At 53.3% G+C, this 24,459-nt stretch overlaps 1 protein-coding gene across 1 annotated transcript in view; it reads right to left on the bottom strand.

Annotated features, from left to right (window-relative positions):
* Positions 1-24,238, bottom strand: part of SMAD6 (SMAD family member 6) — a 38,388-nt gene extending 14,150 nt beyond the window's left edge. The window contains exons 1-3 of the mRNA XM_038146865.1: positions 22,650-24,238; positions 20,012-20,068; positions 18,262-18,339 (exon numbers count right to left, since the gene is read on the bottom strand). Coding sequence (XP_038002793.1) covers positions 18,262-18,339; positions 20,012-20,068; positions 22,650-23,400 — 886 coding nt within the window. The 5' untranslated portion in view covers positions 23,401-24,238. The remainder of the gene's footprint in view (positions 1-18,261; positions 18,340-20,011; positions 20,069-22,649) is intronic.
* Between the last annotated feature and the right edge of the window lie 221 nt (positions 24,239-24,459).

Here is a 24,459-nt window from a genome sequence, read left to right as displayed (position 1 = left end):
AAGAGAAGGATCCAGGGAATCCTCAGAGCCCTTGCAGGGCCTAAAGGGGCTCCAGGAGAGCTGGAGAAGGACTGGGACAAGGGATGGAGGGCCAGGACACAGGGGATGGATCCCACTGCCAGAGGGCAGGGCTAGGTGGGATACTGAGGAGGAATCCTCCCGGCTGTGCTTTCCACCCTTCAGTGAGCAAAGGGCCAGCTCGCCGGCGTGTTCCTAAATTTCCTGGCTTTTGAGGATACAAGCCAGGTCATTAACATTATTTATAGGTTCCTGTGTATGAGTTTCCATTTGTTTGCCTGCTTAAAACCAGTTAGGTGGAAAAAAAAAAGCAATTCCTGGAGGTCAGACAGTTAAAAAACCCTCATGTCCATGGTCTGATGGACCCAAAGGATCAGCAGCTCCTTTAGAGGCATAACTGTTTCCTTAAATGCTTATTGTGTAAATATTTAAGCTACTTTATAAAACTTTTACAATGTACTTAGGAAGCATAAATCTCCGCAGTGGAGCACGGCAGGCCCTGGCCGTGCACGCTCAGGAACACAAACAGGGACATTTCCAATGCTAATGCTGCACCCAAGGGGCCCTGAGGTCACAATCCCAGGAAAATCATTCCTAAGCTGATCCCCTGGGCTCACCCCAAAAGGGAGCGTGGTTACGTGCACTGAGTCATTGCTACGGGGCGACTGCAGCGCGGCTGCCCTTGAAAACAATCGGGGATTGATGGCTAGTGGGTGGTGTGTGCATGGAGCCCTGAGGTTTTTCCTCTTCAAAGCACAGCTCTCACACTCCAGAATTATGTAATTCAAAAACAATCCACTAATGCTTATCCGTTTTAAGAATGAAATGATTTTTTTTGTTTTTTTTGTTCGGTGCCTGTGGAAGGTTTGAAGTCAAGCCCAGCTCGTCAGAGCCCACTGCTGCATCCCTCACCCGTCCAAACCAGTGCCACCCACCCACGGCAGCCTCTCTCGTGGTGCTTTTTGGGGAAATAAACTTCCCAGAGGTGAATATTCCCTCGCACTGGGAAAAAGCCCCATGTGCTGATGGACACATCTGCATCCAGGCTGGTTTCCACAGGGAAACCGTGCAGCTTTATGGGATTTGCTTGGACACAGCACTCACCAGCTCCAACTCTTCAAAGAAATGAGACCTTATTTAACATAGGAAATAACATGTTTAGGATTTTTTTCCCCAGAACAGCTTCTCTACTGTAATTTAGGAGCATTTGAGGCAACAACAACAAACAGAACCAGGGAACTGGAAGTTTATTCTCTTTGCAAAGCACAGCTTGCTGTTGTATATGATGAAGTACATAGAAAGTCTGGAAAAAACTTGGATGGGAGTTCAAACACTGATGTTTTAAAGATGAAAGCGTGTTCTGCGATTAAATGTTTAAATAAAGTTTTCTGGTACTAAATCATTTAAACATTTTCACATTCCTCACATTTCTAGAAGTGCTGTTGGCTTGTATTTATTGTCATAACCCAGTGCCCTCAGCAAGCCACCAGGGCCACTTGAGGCAACCTGCTTTCCAAAGGGAAAGTTCTTTCTGGATGGTAGAAAGTCAGGAAGGACAAGGGAGCCTGAGCCTTATTCTCCACCCCCCATTTATTCTCCAACCCCTGTCATAGTTTCCTCTTTTTTTTTAACAAATAAATCCTCCCCATGCTGCACATGGGCAGAGCGAGGTTCTGCTCCAAATATTGACCAGAAATTCAGAGTAACTCCACTGACTTCACCGTGGTTGTATTTAGACAGCTGAAAATCAGCAGAAATTGGCCTGGGTGTTCAAATTGTCTTTTTCAGCAGCTCTCGGGCTGTTGCAGGGTGCTGTCAGTGATGAAGTCAGAACTGCCCACGGGGACATGGAGCAAGGCTCCACCACCAGTGCCTCAAACAGCCCCAGGAAGAGGCAAACCTCAAGTCCTCGAGCTTTTTGAGAAGGTACAACTCATGAAACCACCAAGCCCAACGCTCCAGCCCAGCAACGCAAGGAAGCTCTGACCTGGCCTCTCCCAGCTCTGCCACAAAGCTTCGAGGAACTGCAGAGAGATCCAGGACAAATGGGGACAAACCTGCCATGAGCCAATTAAAAATGGAAACGCTGGCGAGGTTTTTCCTGCAGGACAACGCAGCAGTAGCAGAAGAACGAAAATCTGAATTTCTCCTACGACAGAGCTCGATAAACAAAACGTGGTTTCCAAAGCCAGAAGACAACTGGGCTCAGTCACCCAGCGTGCTGCTGCCGACCCTGATGTCCTTATTTCCTTGTAAATCCATCATTAAGGGATAAAAACAACAGCCCAGGCTCAAGGGGACATCCACGAGTCGCAAGTCCCGCTCGGCACTCCGGGATCCCTGATGGTTCCATCCCTGCTGCTCGGCACTGAACCTCTCCCCAGGAGCTCCCAGGGCTGTTTGGCTAACACGGCCCAGGATAAAACTCCCTATTTATTTTGGCTCCCTTCACTCCGAAGGCCCTAAAACCCAAATAAAGTCCATTTCCCTCTGCGTGTATCTCCAGCTATTGACACTGCTCGGGACCAATTTGCAAATCCAAACAAACGCGCTGTTGTGTAATGGGGCTGGAAAAACAATCAGGAAGGGGCTGGGGGTGTGCTCACAGGTTCCTGCTGAGGGAGGGCTGGAAGGGGCGGCAGCCCAGGCAGAGATTACAAGAAATTCAACTTTTACTCTGATAACAACAGGGGCTATTTTCTGCCCATGACATCACGCTCCCAACCCGCCACGAAGCAGCAGAGATGGTGCTGGTGGAAGTCACGGAGGACTCTGCTGGTTGTAACATCCTACAGTTCCCTCTTTTAAAAATAGTGATTTTTCTTTTCTTTTCCAGTGCCTCACAACCACCCGAATCCTCTCTGCTGGCTCAGCTGATCCGAGGATAAATCACAGCACCCCAAATCCATGTGAACAAGCCCAGACTCCCACCTGCACTCCCCAGCAGGGAATGATGGGGGCACAACTTATCTGCCCTGTTTCAGCCCTGTTCTGTAGAGAGAAGATGAATTGTGCCTTTCAACTGGCTCTTCCTCCCGGCTGGCTGCAGTTAAGTATCTAAAAAAACCATCTCAGACATGGACATCTGTATTATTCTGAGATTAAGTGCAAGACTTGATACCCAAACACCATCAAAATGGTCCAAAACATTATTAGCTCTTTAATCACATGCAAAAGCAACATCTCACTAAGAGAATTCAAATCTTAAGGGCGATGTGTCATTGCCTGGATGACTCTGGATAGGAAATGGAGCTGGAAATGGATTGTGAGAATAAATACATTGGTGTGCTCTACCTGCAGACACAGAATTGGTGTGTAAGTGGTGGCATTAAGCTACACCTACATAACTGAAGGATGTCAGGAGCTGGAAAAGCACAGTGCTGTGCTGTGCATGGCAGGGTGAAGTTAAAACTCTTATTCGTGAGCCCATTATTTCAGAATCAATGGTTGAAACTAAGAGCTGCCACAAACTTCTCCTGCAGCTTGAAGGAAGGACCAACCCAGAGCCCCATCCCAGCCACCACAGGGGCTCTGCTCAGCAGAAAAAGGGTCTCCTTTCAATGCAATGGAGAAGGCAGAGCAACAACTCTATTTTAGCCCTGTTGCTATGAAATGTCTACAAAAATAAGCCCTGGTTGTGCCCTCCCTGAGGCACATCCCTGTCCCGCTCCTCCTCGCAGTCCTGTCCCAGCCACAGCCTGGCCTTGGCCAAACTCACCTGGTTTCAGGTTTCCTGACAAACCCCGAAACATAAATACATCCCTAATTCTGCTGGGGAAGCTGAGCCAAGTTTCTGGCAGGGCTGTGCTTGGGATTGAAACAAGGCGGGGAAAAAAACCACAGCGGTTTTGACCCAAAACCAAGAGTCCCCCCCCCAGACTTGGCAGCTCCCACTGATTTTTATTTTGAGTCAAAACTCAGGGCTCCAACACCCCGCTTGGGGAAGGGGGATTTTCAGAGCCCTGCAGGACATCCAGCTCCCTGCCTGACACTGGATATCTTGATGGAAGTGTGCTGCAGCTCTGCAGTGCCACGATGGGGAAATCCCAGCTTTCACTGCAGCAGAAACCCCAAAACACGGCAGGCTGCTGCTAAGCCCTCCCTGCAAATCCCATCCATGCCCAGAGCCCAGCACTTGGAGGCTGCACACAAATAGAGCTGCAGGCATCTTTCTGAGGGCTGCAGAGGCAGTTTAAAAGCAGGATGTTTGGCTCAGCTGCTCTTCCCTCAAATAAACACCCACGACCTCACTCCAACAGAGAGGCACCGCTCTGGGAGCGCTGGAGTTGCTGCAGTTCCAAAGAGCCAGCCTTGATTTCCCCCCCGGCTCTGGGAGTGCCACCAGCCTGGGTGGCACCTGGGGAAGGCAGCCATGGCCACCGCTCTCCAAGGGCCACGCTGGAATTCTGGCACACGTAGGGAAGTGTTTTCTCATCCCCCCTTTCTCACGGACCTGCTGGGTTGAGTTAGTCAGAAAAGCTCTGGTTCGGAAGCTGTGAAATGCTGAATTGGTGAGAATTTCTTTCTGCATCACAGTCTGCTGCATCACAGCTCAGGGAATGAATCCAAGGTATCCAAGCTGATGCTCCCAGTCTGGAGTGGATCTGCATTCAACACTCACTGCTGCCTTTGTGTTGAGACCACCAAACCTCCAGTGTGTGCAAGTGCAGCACTCACAGCAGGAGCCAGTCTCACTCCTGTGCCACCACAAATCCAGGATAAAGACACGGCACTTTGGAAAAACATTTCTGCTGCCTGCTCTTCATACCCTCTTCACACTGCTTCGGTTCATTCACGTGACACAAGCATTAAGCACAACTTCAAAGGAGAAATAAGGAATAGAAGCTGCAAGATAAGGCTGTGCTGTTTCCCTCAGGTGGCAGCACTCACCCAGGCACTGGAGAAATGCTCCTTCCCTCTGTTAAACCAACCTGTGCCCACCCTCACCACTGCCCTGTGCCACTGAAGGCTGGCTGTGAGGAGTTTGGTACTTACTGCAGCTGGCACCTGTGAGTTATTAATGCCTGAACCAATTTCAGCCACTTGCCTGCCTTGGAAGCACCCCCTGAATCCCTGAAACCTTCCTGGCTGTTTGAACAGGGTGGAAAACATGACTCCAAATCCCAGTGCATGCTTCCTGTGCTCAACACACACCAAACATCAGCCCCAGGGACGTGCACCGAGGCAGCCTGAGCCACAGAAGAGCTCAAGAAACAAATAAAGCCAAAATTTAACAACCTCTAATCCAAGCAAGGCTGTGCTGTGAAGGCTGGAGGCGGCAGGGCCACGGCACATCCCAAACCCGGGTGCTCCCTGTGCCCCACCCCACGATGCTCCAAGGTGGGATGGCTCCAAAGCCAGCCCCAGATCCCAGGAGTTCAAACGCCACTGAGAGAGGACAGAAGCAGGAGGAAAGGCTCTGGGGGCTGGGGGAGAGCCAGGCAGCCACGACCCACACGGTGCCAGCCTGGCCCCGGCCCGGCCCCGCTGCGAGGGGAGGCTTTGGGAGGCAGCTGGTTCTCATTGAGAGCCTCTGCAGCCTGCATGGGGGGAGAGAGCCTGCAGGGAAGGGCACAGGGAGGAGGAGGGGCGAGAGGATGGGGATTAAAATAATATTGTGTTGAAATCTCAATGAGAGGGAGGAAAGGGGGAAGAGCAGAGAAAGCAGCGCTTTCTGCGAGGCAGCGCCAGCGATCCAGCCCGAGGCTGAGCTGGGATTATCTGCTGGCTCCCAGCAATGTCCTGGTGCTGCTTGGTCTGTCCTCATTTAAACCTGGATTGAGCCTATTGCATGCACCCAGCCAGGGCAGCTCCCTCCCTCCAGCACACCCAGCAGCCCGAGGCTTCCACAGTGGGCAGTGCACTCACAAAAACCTTCCACAGCTCCGTCTGGGCACAGACAGCCCAGCCCCTCTCTGGGGCAGCCTTTCCATCAGCACCTTCTATTTTATGGGTTTTTTTCTGCAGTTTCTGTGTTTTAAAGTGATCAGTTGCACAGTGCAGCCCGCTGGGGTGTGCATGGATACACCAGGCTGGAGGGGAAAGGGCTCCAGCTCCACTCCAACAAAACCTGTTTGGTGACAGACCTGATCTAAACATGCACAAGTCCAGAATGTGAGACAGGTTCTCCCATTTTCCCTTCTGAGATTCAATTTCTTTGGGAAAAAACCCCCCATATTTCAAGCCAAGAATCAGGAAATTTCACAACATTATTTTTACTGTTAACTTTTGTTTGAATACCAGCTCTAGTCCAACTGCATCTCTTGTGTTTGGCTGCTCACTGCCAAGACCTGAGCTGAATTTTCTGGGACCAACTATCCCCAATTCTCCAAACACACAGAGGTTTCCTCTGAGCCACAGGGAAGGGCCAGGGAGAGAACCATTCTTGGGGCTGTACCAATGACACACACCAGCACATGCAGCTCCAGCACCCGCTTCCTACAGGAATAAGCCCTGGGCATCCAGTTTCCTTGAAAGCTTTGAAAAGCCACGCTCAGCTTTTCCTTCCTGCAGGTTTAACATGAGCTGACACTTCCCAGTGAGGCAGCAGAGCTCGGGGGACTGCAGAGCTCAGCACATAAAACACCCAGAGCTGCAGCCTTTGAAGCAGAGCCCTTCAAAGACAGGCACATACCAAATCTACTGAGGTTTTCTACACAAACAAATTCAGCATGGCAAGAGCAAAACTAATTTGCAAAGATCTTTTAATGTTGGAAGTCTCAAATGACCGACCCTTTCAAGCACAGCTGAATTCAATCCTGCTCTGAAGGTCTGCACTGGCCATTCTACATGGAAAAGACATGGAGATTTCAAAATATGTGGCTGTAATTACTGGGGAATAAAGAATGACTCCAATTTTCTTGTTCCAGTGATGAAGAAGCTGCCCAGTGTGCTCCTAGTCTGTAACCTGTGAAGCGTGACTTTTTTTTAAAAAAACATAATTCTGCTGACATTTCCCTTCCATTCACATAACTCAGCAGTGAGGGAAGAGCAGCTCCCTGTACCCACAGGATCTTTACCTTAGTCTGCATTGTCCCAGGAATTTCCCTGTTCTGCTGGGGTGGATGTCCCCTCAGTCACACACATCCCTTTGTGCAAGCACTGGACAGGTGCAAATGAAGAGTCAGGTGAATTCCCATGCTGGGAACCCCTGTGGCATTTAAAGATGAGCCAAAGCAGAGACGGGCCCGTTCTGGGGTCTGGTCCTCCACACATGCCAGCTCCTGACTCCTGGGACACCACCCTGGGGTTTGAGGGGGCTGGGATGTCCCCACCAGAGACAGGAGCAACCCCAGAATGGGTAAGGCTGGAAAAGCCCTCTGAGAGCAGCAGCTCCAAGCATTCCACTTGTCCCCAGGTGCCACAGCCACACGGCTTTTACACCCCTCCAGGCATGGAGCTGTGCCAGGGCTGGACAGCCCTTTTGGGGATGAAATCTTCCCAAACATCCATCCTAAACCTCTGCTGGCACAACACCCAACAGCATCCAACACCCCTGAACTGGCACAGCCACACTGAGCCAGCTCTTCCCCTGGATCAGATCCAGGAACAGATCCAACACGCCACCAACCCAACTCCCATCTCATGTCCTCACCTGCACCCTGCAAACCCACGGGAACCCACCTGACATGGAGCAGAGAGCCCCCAGGCAGGGCCTGCAAACTCCAGAGCTGCCACCCAGCTCAGGCCCCAGCCATAAAAAGAGCTCCACAATAGTGTTATTTATTTTTTTGGAGTCACAAATGATTTCCAGCAGCAGGAGGGTGAGGGATGCGGCGCTGGACCCGGCACCCGGCCAGTCTCATAAATGGTTGGCAGCCAGCAGAGCAGCAAACCCATTTCTATTGAAATCAGCTTGTTACTACTAATTTTTACTGGCTTCCTGGTCGATTCATAAAGTTTTGTTGGGGTTTTTTTGTGTTCTGCTTGGGGTTTCTTTTGCAGATCTCAGAAAGCAACTCCGCGACACTTGAGGGAAACTGAGCCCTGGCCTTGCCACCAAGGACTGCTCTGCACCCAGCCAGGCACCCACAGCCTCTCTGGAAACGCTGCTGTGTTTCCAGGGCTTCATAAAACCGCAGCAGAAAGAGTTCTCCAGGGCAGGCCAGAATCAAAACCTGCTGGATGGAGTTTTACAGGGATCAGAGCCGTGGCAGAGCAGCCTGAGCCCTCAGTGGCAGCTGCAGACACCAATTCACAGGGAGGGATTGGGTCTGAGACATCAAACTGCCCATTTCCACATCTGCCCCTTCTCTCCACAGCTGGATACCCCGAGCTGCTGCACCAGACAATCCCAACTGGATCTAACCTCGGAGCCTGAGCTTTTTATAAGCACCAGTGACTGTTTGCTGGGAGACTTGGCAAAGCTCTGGATCACACAACCATGGAATGGTTTGGGTTGGAAGAGACCTTTAAGATCATCCTGTTCCACCCCCTTCCATGGGCAGGGACACCTCCCACCAGAGCAGGCTGCTCAGAGCTCCATCCAACCTGGCCTTAAACACTTCCAGGCTGAGAGCTCCTGTTGGGCTATGTCAGTTTAAATCCCCTGGATTTTAAGAAGAATGCTGGGAAAAAAACCTACCTATGGTTAATTTTTACCTACAGCTCTCACTGAAGGGTTTAAAGAGCAACAAATACAAAAAAAACCCCAAAAAAAACCCAAAACAAACAAACAAACAAAAAAACCCAGGCAAAAATCAGGACAAATGACTGTGCTTGCCACAGAGCTGAGGGGAAGATGCAGCAGTGCTTCCAAAGGAGCAGCTTTATTCAGGACTAAGGGAAAGCAGAACCCTGGGAGTTCCCAGCCAGCAGTGTTCGTGTTTGCCTTCCCTGTGGAGGACAGGGATGCTCCCAGACCCCACAGCCTCACACGGGGGGATGAATCAAGTGCCTCATTCTTCCCCCTGGACAAACTTGGCTTTTCCCGGCGCGGGCTCGCACAAACGGGGCCTTGTGTGAGCTCCACACTCAGGAACAGCAACAGGCCAGGCTTTGGAGCAGCCAGGAGGGCAGAAGAAAAGGGGAAAGGGAAGAAAGAAGATGTGCTCTGCACAGCACGTCCATCCCAGCAGGAGCCTCTGCAGACAGGTAAAAACCAGGCTAAATCTAAAGACCTCATCAGAGAAACAGAATGGGTTGGGTTGGAAGGGCTCCTCTCATCCACCTTCCACGAGACCAGGCTGCTCCAAGCCCAATCCAACACTTCCAGGGATGGGACAGCCACAGTTTCTCTGGGCAGCCTGTGCCAGGGCCTTACCCAGCACTCATCAGCCAGCACCTGGTGCTGCAGCTCCCGCAGGAGCCTTTTCCCTGATTAAACAGACAACTTTGCATCACTCTGTAAAAGCACAAAGCAACTGGCACTTTTTTTTTTTTAAAGTCTTTAACATTCTTTGGCTTCTCTCATGGAAAAATCTTAGCAAATGAGACCTTAATAAATGGAAAGAGCTGAAAAATAGCCTTTCTGCTGGCAGGTTCTGCTCCTGCTCATGGAATACACAGATAAAACCAACACAGCCGTGTCTCCCACCCTTCCGCGGAGCCACTGTGAGAAATCCTGCCCAAGTACCCCTGGCACCAAGAGATGCCCCTGCAGCAGCTTGAAGACTCCAACTTCCCCAGCCTGGAGGAATGGGCAGCCTGATCCTTCTGCCACAAGCACTTAGGAGGAGGAACATCTCCAAAGCCATAAACCAAACACAGGCACAGGAAGGGGAGGGCAGCTCTTCCAAGCCCAGGAAGGGACGTGGCCAAGCTGCAGTGGGGCCAGCAGAGCATCAGTGTCCAGCTGGGACAGCAAATGTGACACCAGGGCACTTCCATGAATTGCCATTGGGAAAGGAGGGATGGCTTTGGTCCAGCTTTTGCTCTGGGAATGCACTTGGAATGGGTGGGGGATGCTGCAGGACAGGACAGGAGCACGTGGGCTCCTTGAACCTTCAGCGAAGACCTCCTGCACCCCCCAGGAGCACAGAACTGCTGTGAAGGGCAACACAAACTCTCCACACATCCCTCTCTCTCGCACCGTCGGGAATTTGACTTTTTGGCAGGTTTCATACACGGGCTTGGATAACCTGAAAGGCAAAATGCAGAGGGCAGGGAGCAGCATCCCAGCCCGAGGCCGATCCCTGCCAGAGACTGCATCCCTGTGGGGAGCCAGGGACAGGCTGTACCTTGTGAGGCTTTTCAGGCCTGGGCATCAGAGGCAACTCTTAGCCATTTAAAGAATAAAACTAGGAAAATACAAAAAGAAAAAAAGAAGGGGAAACCTGGGGTGGGGGGCTGATCAAGGAGACGCTGGGGCAGGAGAGGAGCTTTGGGTTTAATTCTGTTTATATCCTCTGATGCTGGTGGGTTTTTCCCCATGTATTTTCCCATATCCAAAGCCTGGGATGAGGAACCAGCTTCTCCCCCAAGGAGAAGCTTCCCTGGGAGAGGGGTGGTGGGACAGCAGCAGAGTCCAGCACTTCCATGCCAGAGCTGTTTGATCCCTGCTCCAGCCCCAGGAGCTGCAAAGGCCATTACCAGTCAGCATTAGCAGCCCTGCCAGAGGTCAGCCAAGACAGGCATTTCCACATGAAATGGTTTTGTTCTTACATAAAAAACACACCCAAACAGGAATCCAGCAGTCCTGAGCATCCCAAGCCCAGACCCCAGTGCTGCACATCTTCCCCCCTCCTTTCTCCCAGCACTCTCCCCTGGGATGATGCTTTTTTCCAGCTAAACACTCATTTTCTGGGGCTACAGTAAGGACTTTTGACAAGGTGGGGAGGCCCTGGCACAGTTTCCCAGAGAAGCTGGGGTTCCCCCAGACCCCTAGAAGTGTCCCAGGCCAGGCTGGACCAGGAGCACCCTGGGATGGTGGGAGCTGTCCCTGCCCATGGCAGGGGTGAGCAGGATGAGCTTTAAGCTCCCTCCCAACCCAAACCAGGATTTGATGAATCAACCAAGTGAAAGGCACAGAGCAGGGCCAGAGCAAGAGCTGGGACAAACCCAAATCCCCAGAGCCAGGTGGGACCTCAGTGAACCAATGTCCCCCTCCTGCAGCACCAGCCAAGAGCAGGACCAGGGGCACTGTGCAGGACACGGGGCAGAGCTGAGAATCACAGCCCCGAGTGCCAGCCCCAGGCTCTGGGGAAGCACAAAGAGCTGAGTCTCCTTTGCCAGTAAACTGAACCTGAGCTTCAGGGGCTCGGGACACTTCAAAGCCCTCAACAGCACTGAAGGGATGGACTTTTCAGCTGTGGAGCAGAGAAGCAAAATCCACACAAACAAGCAGTGTTCCAGAAAACCAGGTTTAACCATCAGCAGCTCCCAACGACAGGGGGGATGTTTTTCCTGAGGGTTTTTTTTTTTCCCTCCTCCTTCTAGTTTGCCTTTTTTTTTTTTTTTAATTTCTTACTAAAAGCCATCTCGAGCTCCCACACCACACAGCCCTTTTGGGTCTGAGCATCCTCCAGAGGTAAAATGCTGAGTTAGGCCTTGGAGCCCAGGGAAGGAGGTGCCTTTGATGAAGAGCAAATCTCCAGACTTCAATGGCTCCGGTGAGCGCCACACATTTAATAAGTTATTTCCGTGGAAAACCTTGGTAACTCGGTTATGAATCAAGCCTATAAACACCTCTCACTCATCAAAGTGCCACAAAAAAATCTATTACTGGGACTGTGAACACAAGCCTCTCTCTACAGGTCCCCTATAAGAAGCCAAAATTCCTCCTTCAAAACATTCACCGTTTTCAAAGGTCATAAATACACTGTGTCCAGTATTCAGCAAATCCCTTTAAAAAGCAAAACACAGGCACAGGGAAAAAGGAAAGTTCAAACAAAGCCAGATCCATCAGATCCACGCTGCTTAAAGGACACAACCAGAGCTACATCAAAGGAACTTTTACTACCTAGAAAGTTGTATCCAACCCCTAATAGGGTGCAAGAATGTAACATTTAGGCTACAAAGAATAAACTAATTTACTTTCAAGTAACTTGCTTACTTCCTGATGTTTCTTTTTTTAAAGAGTGATGCCTAGGTGCTTGGAGAAGTGAGGGACGTGATTATTCTGTGATTCAAGGCCAAACATCATAACTACTCAATGAACCACAGACAAAAACATATTTTATCTGGGTCTTGTACTTTCTCCAAGAACTTCTAGGTTGAAAACATCCAGGCTAGCTGTGAAAATCCATCCCAGTTCTAGGTAACAGAGGGAGAAAAAGCAACTTTCTCCTCCTCTGCTGGAATGTACTGAGAACTTCAGAGTACTGCCTCCAAGGGAATCATGCTCCCCAGATAGTGCCCGTGGAACCTTCACTGCAGAGCATCATCCTGCCTGGATCCCTGATGGAAAATTCTCCTCTGGGGCTCTGGAGCTGTGTGTACACACAAATACAGAGGCATCATCTGCAGAGCAGCTTGAATCTCTGCATCAGGCACAGGGTTTTACCAATACTGGTAAAACCAACCTTCTTCCACCCTTGTGCAGCCTGTGCCACTCCAGTCAGATGATCCCCAGGCTCTGGCAGCCCGTTTGGATTTTCCCCTTCCTTCTTCTGAACAAGGCTCAACTCCAGCTGCCCTGCTCTTTTTTAGGGACAGCTCTGACTGTCCTCATGTCTAAAGCGAGGCTGTTGGATGGTTTTAGCAACAAAGGGGCATTCTCCACCTCCCAGGCCAGGAGACACCTGCCCTCCTGTCAGGCTGTTTGTGGGGGCTGCTGTTCCTTGCTCCACGGGATGCAAAACCTCAGAGGAACCTTGATGCCCCTCTTCAGGAGACCTTCAGCACAAACCACCCCTTCCCACCTCCAGCAAATTCCTCAGCGATTCCTCAGCCTGTGTGAAATGAATTTCCCCATCCCACATCACTGTCCTGGCTGAGCCCTGCACCACAAGCCCATAACCCAGGGGTGTTTTATACAAACAGCTGTCACTGGCCCTAGGAACACCTCTACAGCTGCACAGGCACTGCCAGAGCTCCATGCTCCTGCCAGGGCCCCACGCTCTGCACGGATGGAGCCACTTCTCCCCACAAGACACGGGGTGCAGGTGGCACCACGAAGGTCCACTGCCACCAAGGCATGGCCACCCACCAGCTCTGGGACAGCTCGGTGCTCCAGCTCTTGGTTTGGTGGCCCAACAGCAGTTATCCCACAGGGTTTTAATGGAAAAACAACCACACACAGGTAATATCTCCCTCCAGCCCTGACCTAGGGTGCTTCTCCTCCACTGGCAAGTCACCTAACTTTGAAAAAAAAATTCTTAAATTGCTGCTTGCTCAATGCTCTGAACAACTTCATCTGCTCGTGATTCTCCCAGGTGGAATACTCCGTGCTGATGGATGAAGCACTGCTATCGACAGGATTTGGACACAACAAGAAGCCTACCTGGCTCCAGAATCAATGATCCCTTCACCTTGGGCTCCAAAGGAGCGGCAGAACTCCAGGAGCTGCCACCTGAGCCCCCCACCATGGCAAGCACAAATGGGAAGTGGAAAAACCCCCTGCCCTCCACAAATCCACCGGCTCCAGGGGGTTCATCACCAGCCCAGACATCTTTTATATAAAAGAAAGGAGCACACCTGCACCTCTGTGAAAGGGACAGCCCTGAAAGCCCAGGGAGCAGCTCCCAGAGCTTCCCCACCTTCCCTTCCAGGGCTTAATCCATGATTCACCCCACAGCTGGAGAAGCTGCCTTTGATGCCAGCCCCAGGCAGGGCCAGAAGCTGCGCATGAGCAAAGCCCCAGGGAGGGCAGGCTGCTGCTCCGAGGCTCTCCCGGGGGGGTTCCAACATCCATGGCCATCCACAGCCAAGGGGGAAGAGCCTCCACAGCGAGCAGAGAATTCCTCTCTGAAGCACACTGGAAAATAGATGCACTTTATTTCCCGTTGGCAAAGTGAAACTATGGAGGAAAGCTGTTTAATATAAAAACATCTGACAAAGCACCTCCAGGATGTATTTTTTTGCATCAAAGAAGTAGCTCTTGGCAACAGGCTCGTTCCTCCGACCAGGAGAGGTTTTAGCCAAACCCTGATTGTTCTAGACTGCACAGGGGAAGACAAGCCAGCAAAGCTACAGTTAAATATGAAAGAAAAAAAGAAACCAAAACTATTGCTGGCCCAAACAAACATCTGTCTGTGATTAAACTGGATGCACAGATCCGTCGTGTCTTTTTTAAAGGATTTGTTTCTGCAGGAAGGGCGGGGAGAAGGGATGAAAAGGCTCCAGGGTGGTGCTGGGTCAGACCCAGCCCCCAGCCCAGAGCTGTCACTGAGTCTGTCCTCAAAACCCAACATTTCCCCCCAGAAGAAACTGCTGTCCTATTACTGACAAAAATACCCTTTTTTCTATTAACAGGTAATTCCAGAGCCTCTCCCCCAGCCCGGAAAGGGCAATGTTTGCCCAGTTGCCACACACATCCGCCTGACAGATTTAATGGGCTTTTTTTTTTTTTTTTCCTACTCCTAACACACAGGATCTTCATAAATTTCCTTGTTAGCATAAATCCTGCAGCCTGTTATTTCTGGGGGGGAGAGGAAGGGAGACGTTCACTTTCTCCATTCAGTGGGTTTTAAAATATGCTTCCTTAAGTTCATCCTAAATATTGCTGGAAGCAGAAAAAACCCTCTGGCTCTCGCCTGGAGCCGTGGCATCACCTCAGCAGGGCTGAGTCACCAGCTCCTGGATGGATGCTCCTGCCTTCTTCCTCCCTTTGGTGGCACAGGGACCCTGCTCCCCAAATCCAATGCCCACAGCCTCACCACTGCCCTGCAAAAACCTCCCCATCTTAAAAAGAAAAAAAAAATCAGAAATAATTTAAATAAGCTCCTGGCCATTCAGCCTCTGTTTTTTTTCTCTCTGTTAATTCTCAGCTTTCCTCCACCATCATCAGTCACCAAGCACAGCTCATCTCCACGTGGAGCTCAGCACCTTCTGGACATCAGCAGAGCTGCTGGAATAAACTCATGCCCGTGCTTCCACTTCCAGGTGGAAAACACCTTCGTGCTGCTTTGGAGCACGGACAGAATTCATCCCTCCTCCAACAAACCACCAATTCAACAGTTCTTCTTTAGGATGCACATTTTCAGCTACACACGGGTTCACCAGAGCTGAAACTCTTGGAGAGTTTTAGCACATGGGAAGTGATTTCAAAGTTAAAAAAAATAACAAAACAAACCAACTATTTTTGGAAAAAACAAACCAGCATCTTCCCTGGGGATGGTCAAGTCAGCACGAGACCTACAGAGGCAAGGCCACCTTTTGCTCTCCCACCTGTCCTCCCCTCAGGACCTCCAGAATTTAAAGCCACCTCTAACAAGAACTTTGCCCAACGTTCATCATGGGGCTTTTCAACAGGAATGGGGCTTTTCCATGGGTTTTAGGAAAAGATCCTTCCCAGGGCCAGGGAGGGAGAGCCCTGTGGGATCCAGAGGAAGGCAGGCAATCCCAAAGCCCACGGCAGCTGCTCCATCCCATCCCATCCCCTACAGAGAGGCTCAGCCCTCCACACGCCTGGCAAGTCTAACGGGTACAGCAGCTTCTTGGCATGTGCTGCAGGAGCCAAGTCTGAGGGGAAGGGAAAAAAAAATTACTACAAATGTTCCACCAATTATGAGTCACGAGGCTGAGCTTTTGTTCCTGCCTTGCTGGATTTTGCCCTTTCCCTGGTATTTCCCCAGCCCCGGCCGGGAGCCGCCAGCACTGGCCAAGGCTCTGCTGGCTCCCGGGGGACAGACAGGCTCAGCCCAGGCCAGGGAACCACCTGGGTTTAAAATATAACCCCCAAACGGCAGGTTCTGCTCAGCTCTGCTCCCCAGGCAGAAATGAATCTAAGAAGGAAAAGATGGAACTCCTCTTCGTGCTGAATGTGGCACGGCCTGAGCTCAGGAGGAGGAAACCGCAGGGTCAGACACCTCCAAGGGCCTTTTCACACCAACCCAGATCTTCCAAGCCATGGCTGGGAAAACAGGAGCATCCCCACTCCTAGGGAAAAGCTGTGGCTGGACACTGACCCTTGCACAAACAACTTTGCTCCAAGACCCAAATGCTTGGAACAGGAGATGAAGAGGGCTCTGGGGTATCATCCAGGGATCCAGGTCACATCCACCCAATCACCCACAGCTTGTGCTCCCAGTCAGTGCCAGCTGTTCCTCTGAACTTTACAGTGAGCCTGCTACTCCACTGTTTCCCTCTTTTTAAGGGCAATATTATAGCCATGGAAGGCTCTACTTCAAAAACAGGGTTTGCTTTTTTTTTTTTTTAAATTAACACACATGACAGAGATCATCTTTTGCCTTCACTCTAAAGCCTCCTGTTTAGAAGTTCATCAAGTAAAGGAGAAACAGGAGAAGAATGGTTCTCTTTGTTACACAAAATTGAATTTTGTGGCTTTATTAGGAAAAGCCTTTTTGCTGATCAAAGCTGGACCAATAAATAGCAGTGGCTTGATGCTAGATCCAAAATGTACTTATTTTTGGAAGACAAGTTAAATGCACACTGAGTACACAAGAGGAGGCAGGGAGGACCACGTGCTTTGTGGATCACTCCCACAGACCTACACTTCAAGCAGAGCGACTAAATGAGTTGAAATGGAGAATAAACAAACTGAAATGTGGCAGGTAGACTGGAGCCTAAGTGGATTTTTACCCTTGTACAGCCCTGTGATGACATGTATGGGTTAACTTCAGCAGGGCTCTTATCCTCTTTCAGCAATCGTGAGCACTGGGGAAAAATAAATCACCCAGCCCCAGACTCTTATTAAAAGTTTCACCATTGGAAACAGCACAGGGGGAGAGGAGGGATCTGGTTTCAGCACAATCTTGGTCACATGTTATCATTATATTGTTCAAGGAAAAGTTAAAATCTCTGTTCTTTCCAGCAAACCCACCAGATGTCCCATAAAGACTGAGCCATGAGGGAAGCTAAACCATTACATCTTCAGGAACCCCACTTTTCCAACTCGGCTGTTGTAATTAATGCCAATTATCAAGTTACAACAAAAGCCACGGGCATGGGGAGCTTTAGGGACGTGCATCCAGCCCTAGGAATGTTTGCTAGGAATTGCAAACACATATTTATTAGAGCACAAGGCTGAATGATCCCAGTCCTGCTATCAATTGTTCCCCTGCTCTGGACCCTCGGCAGCACAACAAAAGCCCGTGGGCCCAAGCACAGGGACACCTGAAAGGACAAGGAGAAGGGAAAACCCCCAGAGGGCAATGTGCCACCCTGCCATGATACAGACCCAGTGCTGTTTGAACACCCTTTGGAGTTGGGATCGGCCTAAACATCCTGAGGAATGCCCAAGTGCCACCAAACTGACCATGAACTCTTGCAAGGAAAGAAAATGAAGAAAAGTGCCACAGCCAAGGGACCAGTACCCCAAAGGTCCCCTCCAGCACCTCCCTTGACTCACGGCATGCCCCAAGTGAGCAGCAGATCCCATCCACGTGCTCAGCAATCCAGCCAGGAGCCTCAGAGGTGTCCAAGCCCCACCCCAGCCGCCGAACGTGGGGCTCCACCAAAACCCACGTTTGTCTGCCTTCATCCCAGCTCTCAGACCACGAAGCAGGCAAAGAAATTAAACCTAGTCCTACAGCCAGGCCCCTCCTGTCACACAGAGACAGCTCCCAGCCCGGGGTGAGACCCCAAGGAGAGAGATGTGGGATGTGCTGAGCCAAGGACAGCCCCAAGTCTACCTGCTGTCAGGTAAAACCACCCCAGGCCTTGCAGAGCCCCATTAAGTGAATGAAAGGTTGCAGGGTGGGGCAGAGCAAAAACCAGGACCTAATTAAGCCAAGCTTTGTTCGGGATCTTCAATGGCTCCGTGGCTGGGAGCCTGCTCATGAAAGCAGGGATTGCAGCCCGGGGCCAGGGCCCAACAGGTAACACCAGCCCGACGGTCCCGGCAAGAACCACCCCAAAGCAGCAGCTCTGAACGGCCCCCCTGCCATGGGAGAGCCCACGGCCCAGCCCCACAGCCTGGGATCCATGCTGGCGGCCTCCACACGGGACACGAGTGGCCCTGTGGCCACCTCCAAATGCCCCTGCTCTCCCCACAAACAGCAATCTATCACAACACGCACAGCCTGGATGTCTTTGAAAAACCAACTCAAGTAACTGCTTCTTGTCCTTCTCTTCACACCCAGAGCACAAACCAAGAGCAGGACCAGCACCCCCATCCCCTGCTGCTGTCCTGCCCCACCACCAGCCCCCACGCAGGGGGGGAAGGTACCAACAGCTGCCAACCTGAGAAATCTCCGGGCGTGACGTTGGGAGAGTTTGTAGCCTCTGTTTCAGTGTAAGACAACGTGGAATCTGATAGATCTGGGGAAAAAAAAAAAGAAAAAAAAAGCACTTTTAGTCCTGCTGCGTTTGCCAGTGCTACGTGAGCACCCCTGGCTGCTGGGCTTCCCACCACCTCCCCCAGAGAAACTCCCCACAGAGCCAGAAAGCAACCATTAACTTTGTAGCTCCACCACGCAAATGCAAAGTTTGAATTGCCTCGACCACAAAAATAACTCCAGTTAAGTTGATCAAACAAGTAGGAACTTGGTGCTTACTGGATAAAGTTACATTAAGCCTCTAAACAAGTCAGAGTTACTATACTTAATTATCACCATTAAAATTCTTGAAGCTGTTTATTCTTGCTTCCTTCCTTCCTCTTTGCTGAAGCGAAGGAAACTTTGTTTTAACAAGTTAAGAGTCTTTGTTATTCTCTCTTGCTTACACCCCTCTAATTAAGTGCTCAACTGTTTGCTCACAGATTAACTATTATTTTTCCAATCAAACAAGCCAGTGAAGCAAATTTCAACCCCTGGCTGTTGTTTTAATAAAGTCACGTGTCGCTCACTATCATCTCTCCCTGCAGCACAAGCAGTTTCTAAAAGGAATTAACTTGGAGGGGGGAGTGCAGGGAGGGACAACTCCTTTTTTTTGCCTCCACATCCAACAAAAAAAGAAAAAAAAAAAAGCCACCAGCAGCCAAGTTGGCCTTGCAGGCTGCTCTGGTCCCAGCCCTGTGGCGATGAAGGCGCCGGGCACGGGGTGCACACATGGCTGAGCTGCTCCCAGGCCTGGCAGGGCAGGGACTCACCTTGGCAGGGGCAGCTCCTGCCTTCCCCTGGGGCTGGGTGGGACAGGCAGGCACTGCTGTCCCCTCCTGTCCCTGCCAAACCCCGTTTGTCTCCTCCCTGTCCCTGCCCCACGGCAGCAAAAGCAGCTCCCCCTGGTCATTAATCCCAGTAAATCACTGACCACGGGATGAAGGCAGCTGCACCCATCCCAGCAAGAAACCCAAGGGGGATGTGGGATTCCTCCCTTCCCTGCCATGCTCCCGGGTCTCTGCTTCCCATTTAATTGCACAAGAAGCAAGGATGAGAAAGGATGGTGAGGATGCAGCGATGCCAGCTCAAAACATCTGCGGGCCAGCGTGCAGCACACAGGACCAGGATCCAAGGCTGCCAGCACCCAGCATCCTGCACTCCACACCCAGCCGAGCCACCCCAAAGCTGCTCCCACCAACTCTGTTTGGAAAACCTTTCATAATTCCCCAGGAAAAGTGACACCCCGCTCAGAAATGACACAGCCCCGAGTTTCAAAGACTTTCCATCTCAGAGGAAGGGTAATAGCTGGTTCCTCCATGGAGCAGCACAGCCAGGCCTTTATGGAAATGGCACCCAGGAGCTCCCACTCCCGCAGATTACACACACAGACTAAACATGACGTCTGGTAACCTTTCATTACGCCTTCATTAAAAATAGAGCTTCATATTATTTTGGAAAATATGCATGTGTCTACACAGTAATTTGGTAGGATAAACTGGCATCCATTTACTTCTTAAAACTTGTCAGCTGATGCTTGCTCAGAAATAATGAGCAGCCATAAAACCCCGACTTGTTGGCTTTTGCCTGGCGTGCCAGGTAGGGCTGTCTCAGAACCAGCACCGGGCTGCACCATGAAAGAGTTCCCCAGAGATCAAAAGAGACAAAACACGTACCCAGTGGCTTTTGCTCATCATTAGGAGACAGCCGAGAGTAGGGAGGTGGTGGAGACTCTGGAAAAACAAAACTTCAGGTTAGTGCTGTGCTCGGTTTACCAACAAACCCTCTCCCTTCTCTTTTGGGGTAGGAACTCTTCCAAGGTTATAAACACCCAGTGGAAAACAAAACACTTGGAAGCAACTGGAGACCAAGGTTTCCCTCCTTTTTGAACAATGGGAGTTCCACCTTGAACTTTCAAAGTGGGCTTTGCTACTGAAAGTGCTGCCCCACATCTGTGCCTGGACACCCACAGAATGAGTCACACAAAACATCAAATTGCTCCCCAGGAACCCCATTTCCATCATCTGCACTGGGAGACAACCTTCCATGGGTGACTCCAACACACAGGGCTCGACAAGTGCTCCCCAGACACTTCACAAGCACTGAAAAGAAGGACTGGGTGATGAGAAGACTCCTCTTGGCACACAGGGCTGGCACCACAGCCAGGCTGGCTTCAGCCACCAAGACATCCCATAACCTCAGTGCATCCCAAAAGGCCTCAGCACTAAAGTGGCTCAGGAGCAGAGGCCACCGTGATCCCCCTCACCCCGAATCCACCCCACAAAGCCCCCGAGCTCAGCTTTAAGCAGCAGCACTGAGCAGTCATGTGCTCCAAGTCCAGCAAGTGCTCAGAGGTGCTTTGCTGGACCGGGTCCTTCAACCATTCCCGCTGTTCTTGGAAGGGTCCAGACCACGGGGAAACTCCAGACCCTGATCACAGGGGTTTCTTGTCCCTTTCCATAGTATGGCAGTTTCCTGAATTGTACAAAACCTAGCGTGCAGCCGGCTGGGCTGTACCAGCACTGAGCAGGCACCACTCCAGCGAGAAACTGCTCTGTGAAGTCCATCGGTGGCACCACACCGACCCCAGAGCAGGGAAACACGGGAGTGCTCCTCAGCCCACCCGGACCTGAGAGCGCCCAGCCAGCAACTGCAGCTCAGCCCGGCAAAAAGCACCTCAGCATCCCCCGTGTGATGGCTCTGGGGTCATCTACTGCTTCTCAGAAAAGCTTCCCCATTTTGCCTAAGGGAGCAGGGTGCTCTTCTCACAGGGTGCTTATAAATCCCAAAATACAGAAAAATAAAGGTGCTGATGTCCCCATGTGGAGGTAACAGCCAGACCTGGCTGTGCTGGTCCCACTCCAGACCTGCTGTCACCGGGGACTCGTTGGAAGCACCCCAGAACTTTCACACCCCACAGCAGACTGGGTGGGAAACACCAACAGGATGATCCCTGTAGGGAGCCACTTGTGGAAAAAGGGCATCAAGGCCTTCTCCTGGCTCCTGTTACCAGCGCCCAGCCGGCGCGGGTGGGGTCCTGGCACAGTCACCCGTTATCAAGGTGATAAGGAGCCGCTTGATAACAGCGCTGCTTTCTACTACTCCCAGCACAGAGCTGGCAGCCCCTCACCGCTGGGAAAACCACCACGGCTGCAGGAAAGACACTGGGAAACTTGTCCCGTTTCTAAAAGAAATGCCCAGTTCTTAAAAACGCAGCTCAACTCCAGCTGGAGTAAAAAAGCTGCCTCCAGCCTCTAGCGACCTTCGGGAGAAGCACGCCCAGAAGAGAAGTTTCTTTGAAAGAAGTGATGCAAAGGAGGAGCCCAGATTGCAACAGAAATAATAAAATCAAACTTCTTGCCAATAAGAGGGACAGTCAGCACAGACTCATAGGATGGTTTGGATTGGAAGGGACATAGAAAATCATCCCGTTCCACCCCTGCCACGGGCAGGGACAACTTTCACCATCCCAGGTCGCTCCAAGCCCTGTCCAGCCTGGCCTTGGACACTTCCAGGGATCCAGGGGCAGCCACAGCTTCTCTGGGCACCCTGTGCCAGGGCCTGCCCACCCTCCCAGGGAAGAATTTTTCCCCAATATCCCATCTAACTCTGCCCTTTGGCAGTGGGAACTCAGCTGTCCATTTTCATTACAGTTTTTGTACAGCTTATTAAAATATTATTTCCATTTCTGCACCTCAAACTCCAACATGTCTCTGCTCCATGTAACCCTTCCCTGCTGACATGGACGTACGATCGAGTATTGCTGAAAAAACCAAAAAACCCTTAACAAGCCCAAACCCACACCTTGAAATCTATGCCCACGGTAAAAAAAAAAATAAAAAAAAAGAGAAACCCTCGAGAATTGCAGGAGCCCCCGATGTCCCCGCGGGTCCGGGGATCCCCGCGGCGGGGACATCCCCGCAGCCCCCCCGAAGCGCCTGCGGCTTTAAGCCGGCGGCGGTGACCGCCCGGCTCCGATACGAGCGAGCCAGGCTGGCGCCAGCGGGATGGAGCCGCCGATTATCGCCCGTCCGGCTCCTGGAGAGCGGGGAAACTCCGCGGGAAGGGGAAAAAACCAATAAAGAGAAAGGGCTTTTTACGCACAACTGGAAGCGCTGGGTCCCAGCGAGGGGGGATGCCCGGCGGGGACCCCGGAGCTGGCGCGTCCCCCCGGGCATCCCCGCAACACCGCGGGGCCGGGGCAGCGCTGCCCACCAGGGCTCGGATAAGCCAGCAAGGGGTCAGAAAGCCCGAACCCCCAAATCGGTGCGTGTTTGTGGCGGGGGGGGACGGACCCAACTCGCCGCTGCTCACCTGGCCCACAGAGGCGGCTGAAGTGGTAGGGGTTGCAGCAGACCGTGGGTCCGTCGGCGACGCCGAAGCTCTGGCACTCGCAGAGGGGCTTCAGCTCGGCGGGGTGCTGCAGGTCGGGCCAGCGGAACAGCTTGCCCAGGAGGAGGTGCGGGGGCGCCGCCAGGCCCCCCAGGCGCACCTCGGTGCGGGCCACCAGGACGCAGCCGCCGGGCATCCCCCCGCGGGACTCCACCGCCTCCAGCAGGCTGTCCAGCGAGCGCTCCTTCAGCCGCTTCAGCAGCGAGTAGGTGACGGCCTTCAGCTCCTGCTCCAGCAGCAGCAGCCGCGCCCGCGCCTCCCGGCCCCGCCGCTCCGGGGAGCCGCCGTCGGCCGCGCCGTCGGGGCCGGGGGCGGCGGGAGGTTGGGGGCCGCCCGGCTCCCGCTCCGAGAAGAGGCAGCAGGTCACGGTCCGGCCGTCGCTCTCCGGCGCGGAGCCGGGGGCGCGGAGCCGGGCCCCGCGCCGCTCCGCCATGGGGTCCCCGCGCGGCGCCGCCTCGCCCGCCGCCCCGCGCCGCTCCTCCGCCTCCCGCAGCAGCAGGCTGCGCGCTACCGCGCGGAGCTCCACCGAGGGGCTTTTCTCCGCGATCTTGCAGCTGCCGGTGGCTCCAAGGTCGTGGCCGCTCCTGGCGCTCCCATCTCCGCCGTCCCTGTCCGGAATGACGCGGCTCCTCCAAAGTCGCCGCACCAGCCCTGAGCGTTTGGACCTGAACATACGACCCGCGGGCGGCCGGGGGTCGCGTCGCTCTCCGCCGCCCCCCGCCCTCCTCCGCGGGGCTCCTCGCTCCGCCGCCGGCTCTATCTCATCGCAGCCCCGGAGCAGCCCGGACTCCCCGCGGCGCTGCTGCCCAGCGGATCTCCGACGGCCCGCGGCGGGGCCGCACCATGGGGGGGGCGGCGGGGCGGCGCGGGCATAGACGGCGCCGCGGGGGCCGCTCCCGTGGCGGCGCTGGGGCTCGGGCGCGCCGCGCCGTGCCCTACATCGGCTGCCAACGCGGGGCCGGGCGGGGAGCGGCGGGGGCGAGGGCCGGGGGGAGCCCGGGGCAGCGCTCGGCTGCGCCCCGCGGCCGCTCCACCATACAAGGTGGGGAGGAGCGGGGAAGCGCGCCCGGCGCGGGGGTGCCGCCCGGCGGGGAACCGGCGCCGGGGGCCGCTCGGAGGCGTCGGATCCCTTCAGCCAAAAATAGTATTAAGAAAAAAAAAAAAGTAAAAAAAAAAAATTATTAAAAAAAAAAGGGGCAAAAAATTAAATCAAAAAGGCGAAGCAGCAGCAGCAGAGCCCGCAGCGCAGGCCGGTTGTCAGCGCGTCCCTTGTCCGCATCGCAGGGCGCGGCCCCGGTCCGGCGGGTCCCCGCGCTCCGTGCGCGGCTCCCGGGGCCGCCGCCGCCGCCCGCTCGCGCCCGCCCGCCCCTCGCCGGCTTTTGTGTGGCCGGGGCGCGCGCGCGGGGCCCCTCGCGAGCGGCGCCGCCATTGGCTGCCGCCCATCATGTGCCAGTCTAGACACTCCGGCGGCTCCGCGCGGCACCGGCCCTTGCGCAAACACCGGCTCGGGTTTCCGACCGCTTAAAGCGCCCCGCGCCCCGCGCCGCCCCGCGCCCGCCCGCCGCCGGCTCCGCGCGACCCCGCGCCGGCGGCGGGCGGGATGAGGGGGGGACGGCCCCGCGGGGAGCGGCGGAGCGGGGCGCGGGGGGCGGGCGAGCGGGGCGCCGTGAAAGTAGGTCACGGCAGCGCGGGGGTTAACGCGCCCCCCCCGCGGGCCGCGCGCCGGACACAC

The sequence above is a fragment of the Motacilla alba genome, chromosome 10 (genome assembly GCF_015832195.1).
Source record: "Motacilla alba alba isolate MOTALB_02 chromosome 10, Motacilla_alba_V1.0_pri, whole genome shotgun sequence".
Lineage (NCBI taxonomy): Eukaryota > Metazoa > Chordata > Aves > Passeriformes > Motacillidae > Motacilla > Motacilla alba.
Note: the sequence above shows the minus strand (reverse complement) of the source record. Positions and strands in the feature narration are given on the sequence as shown.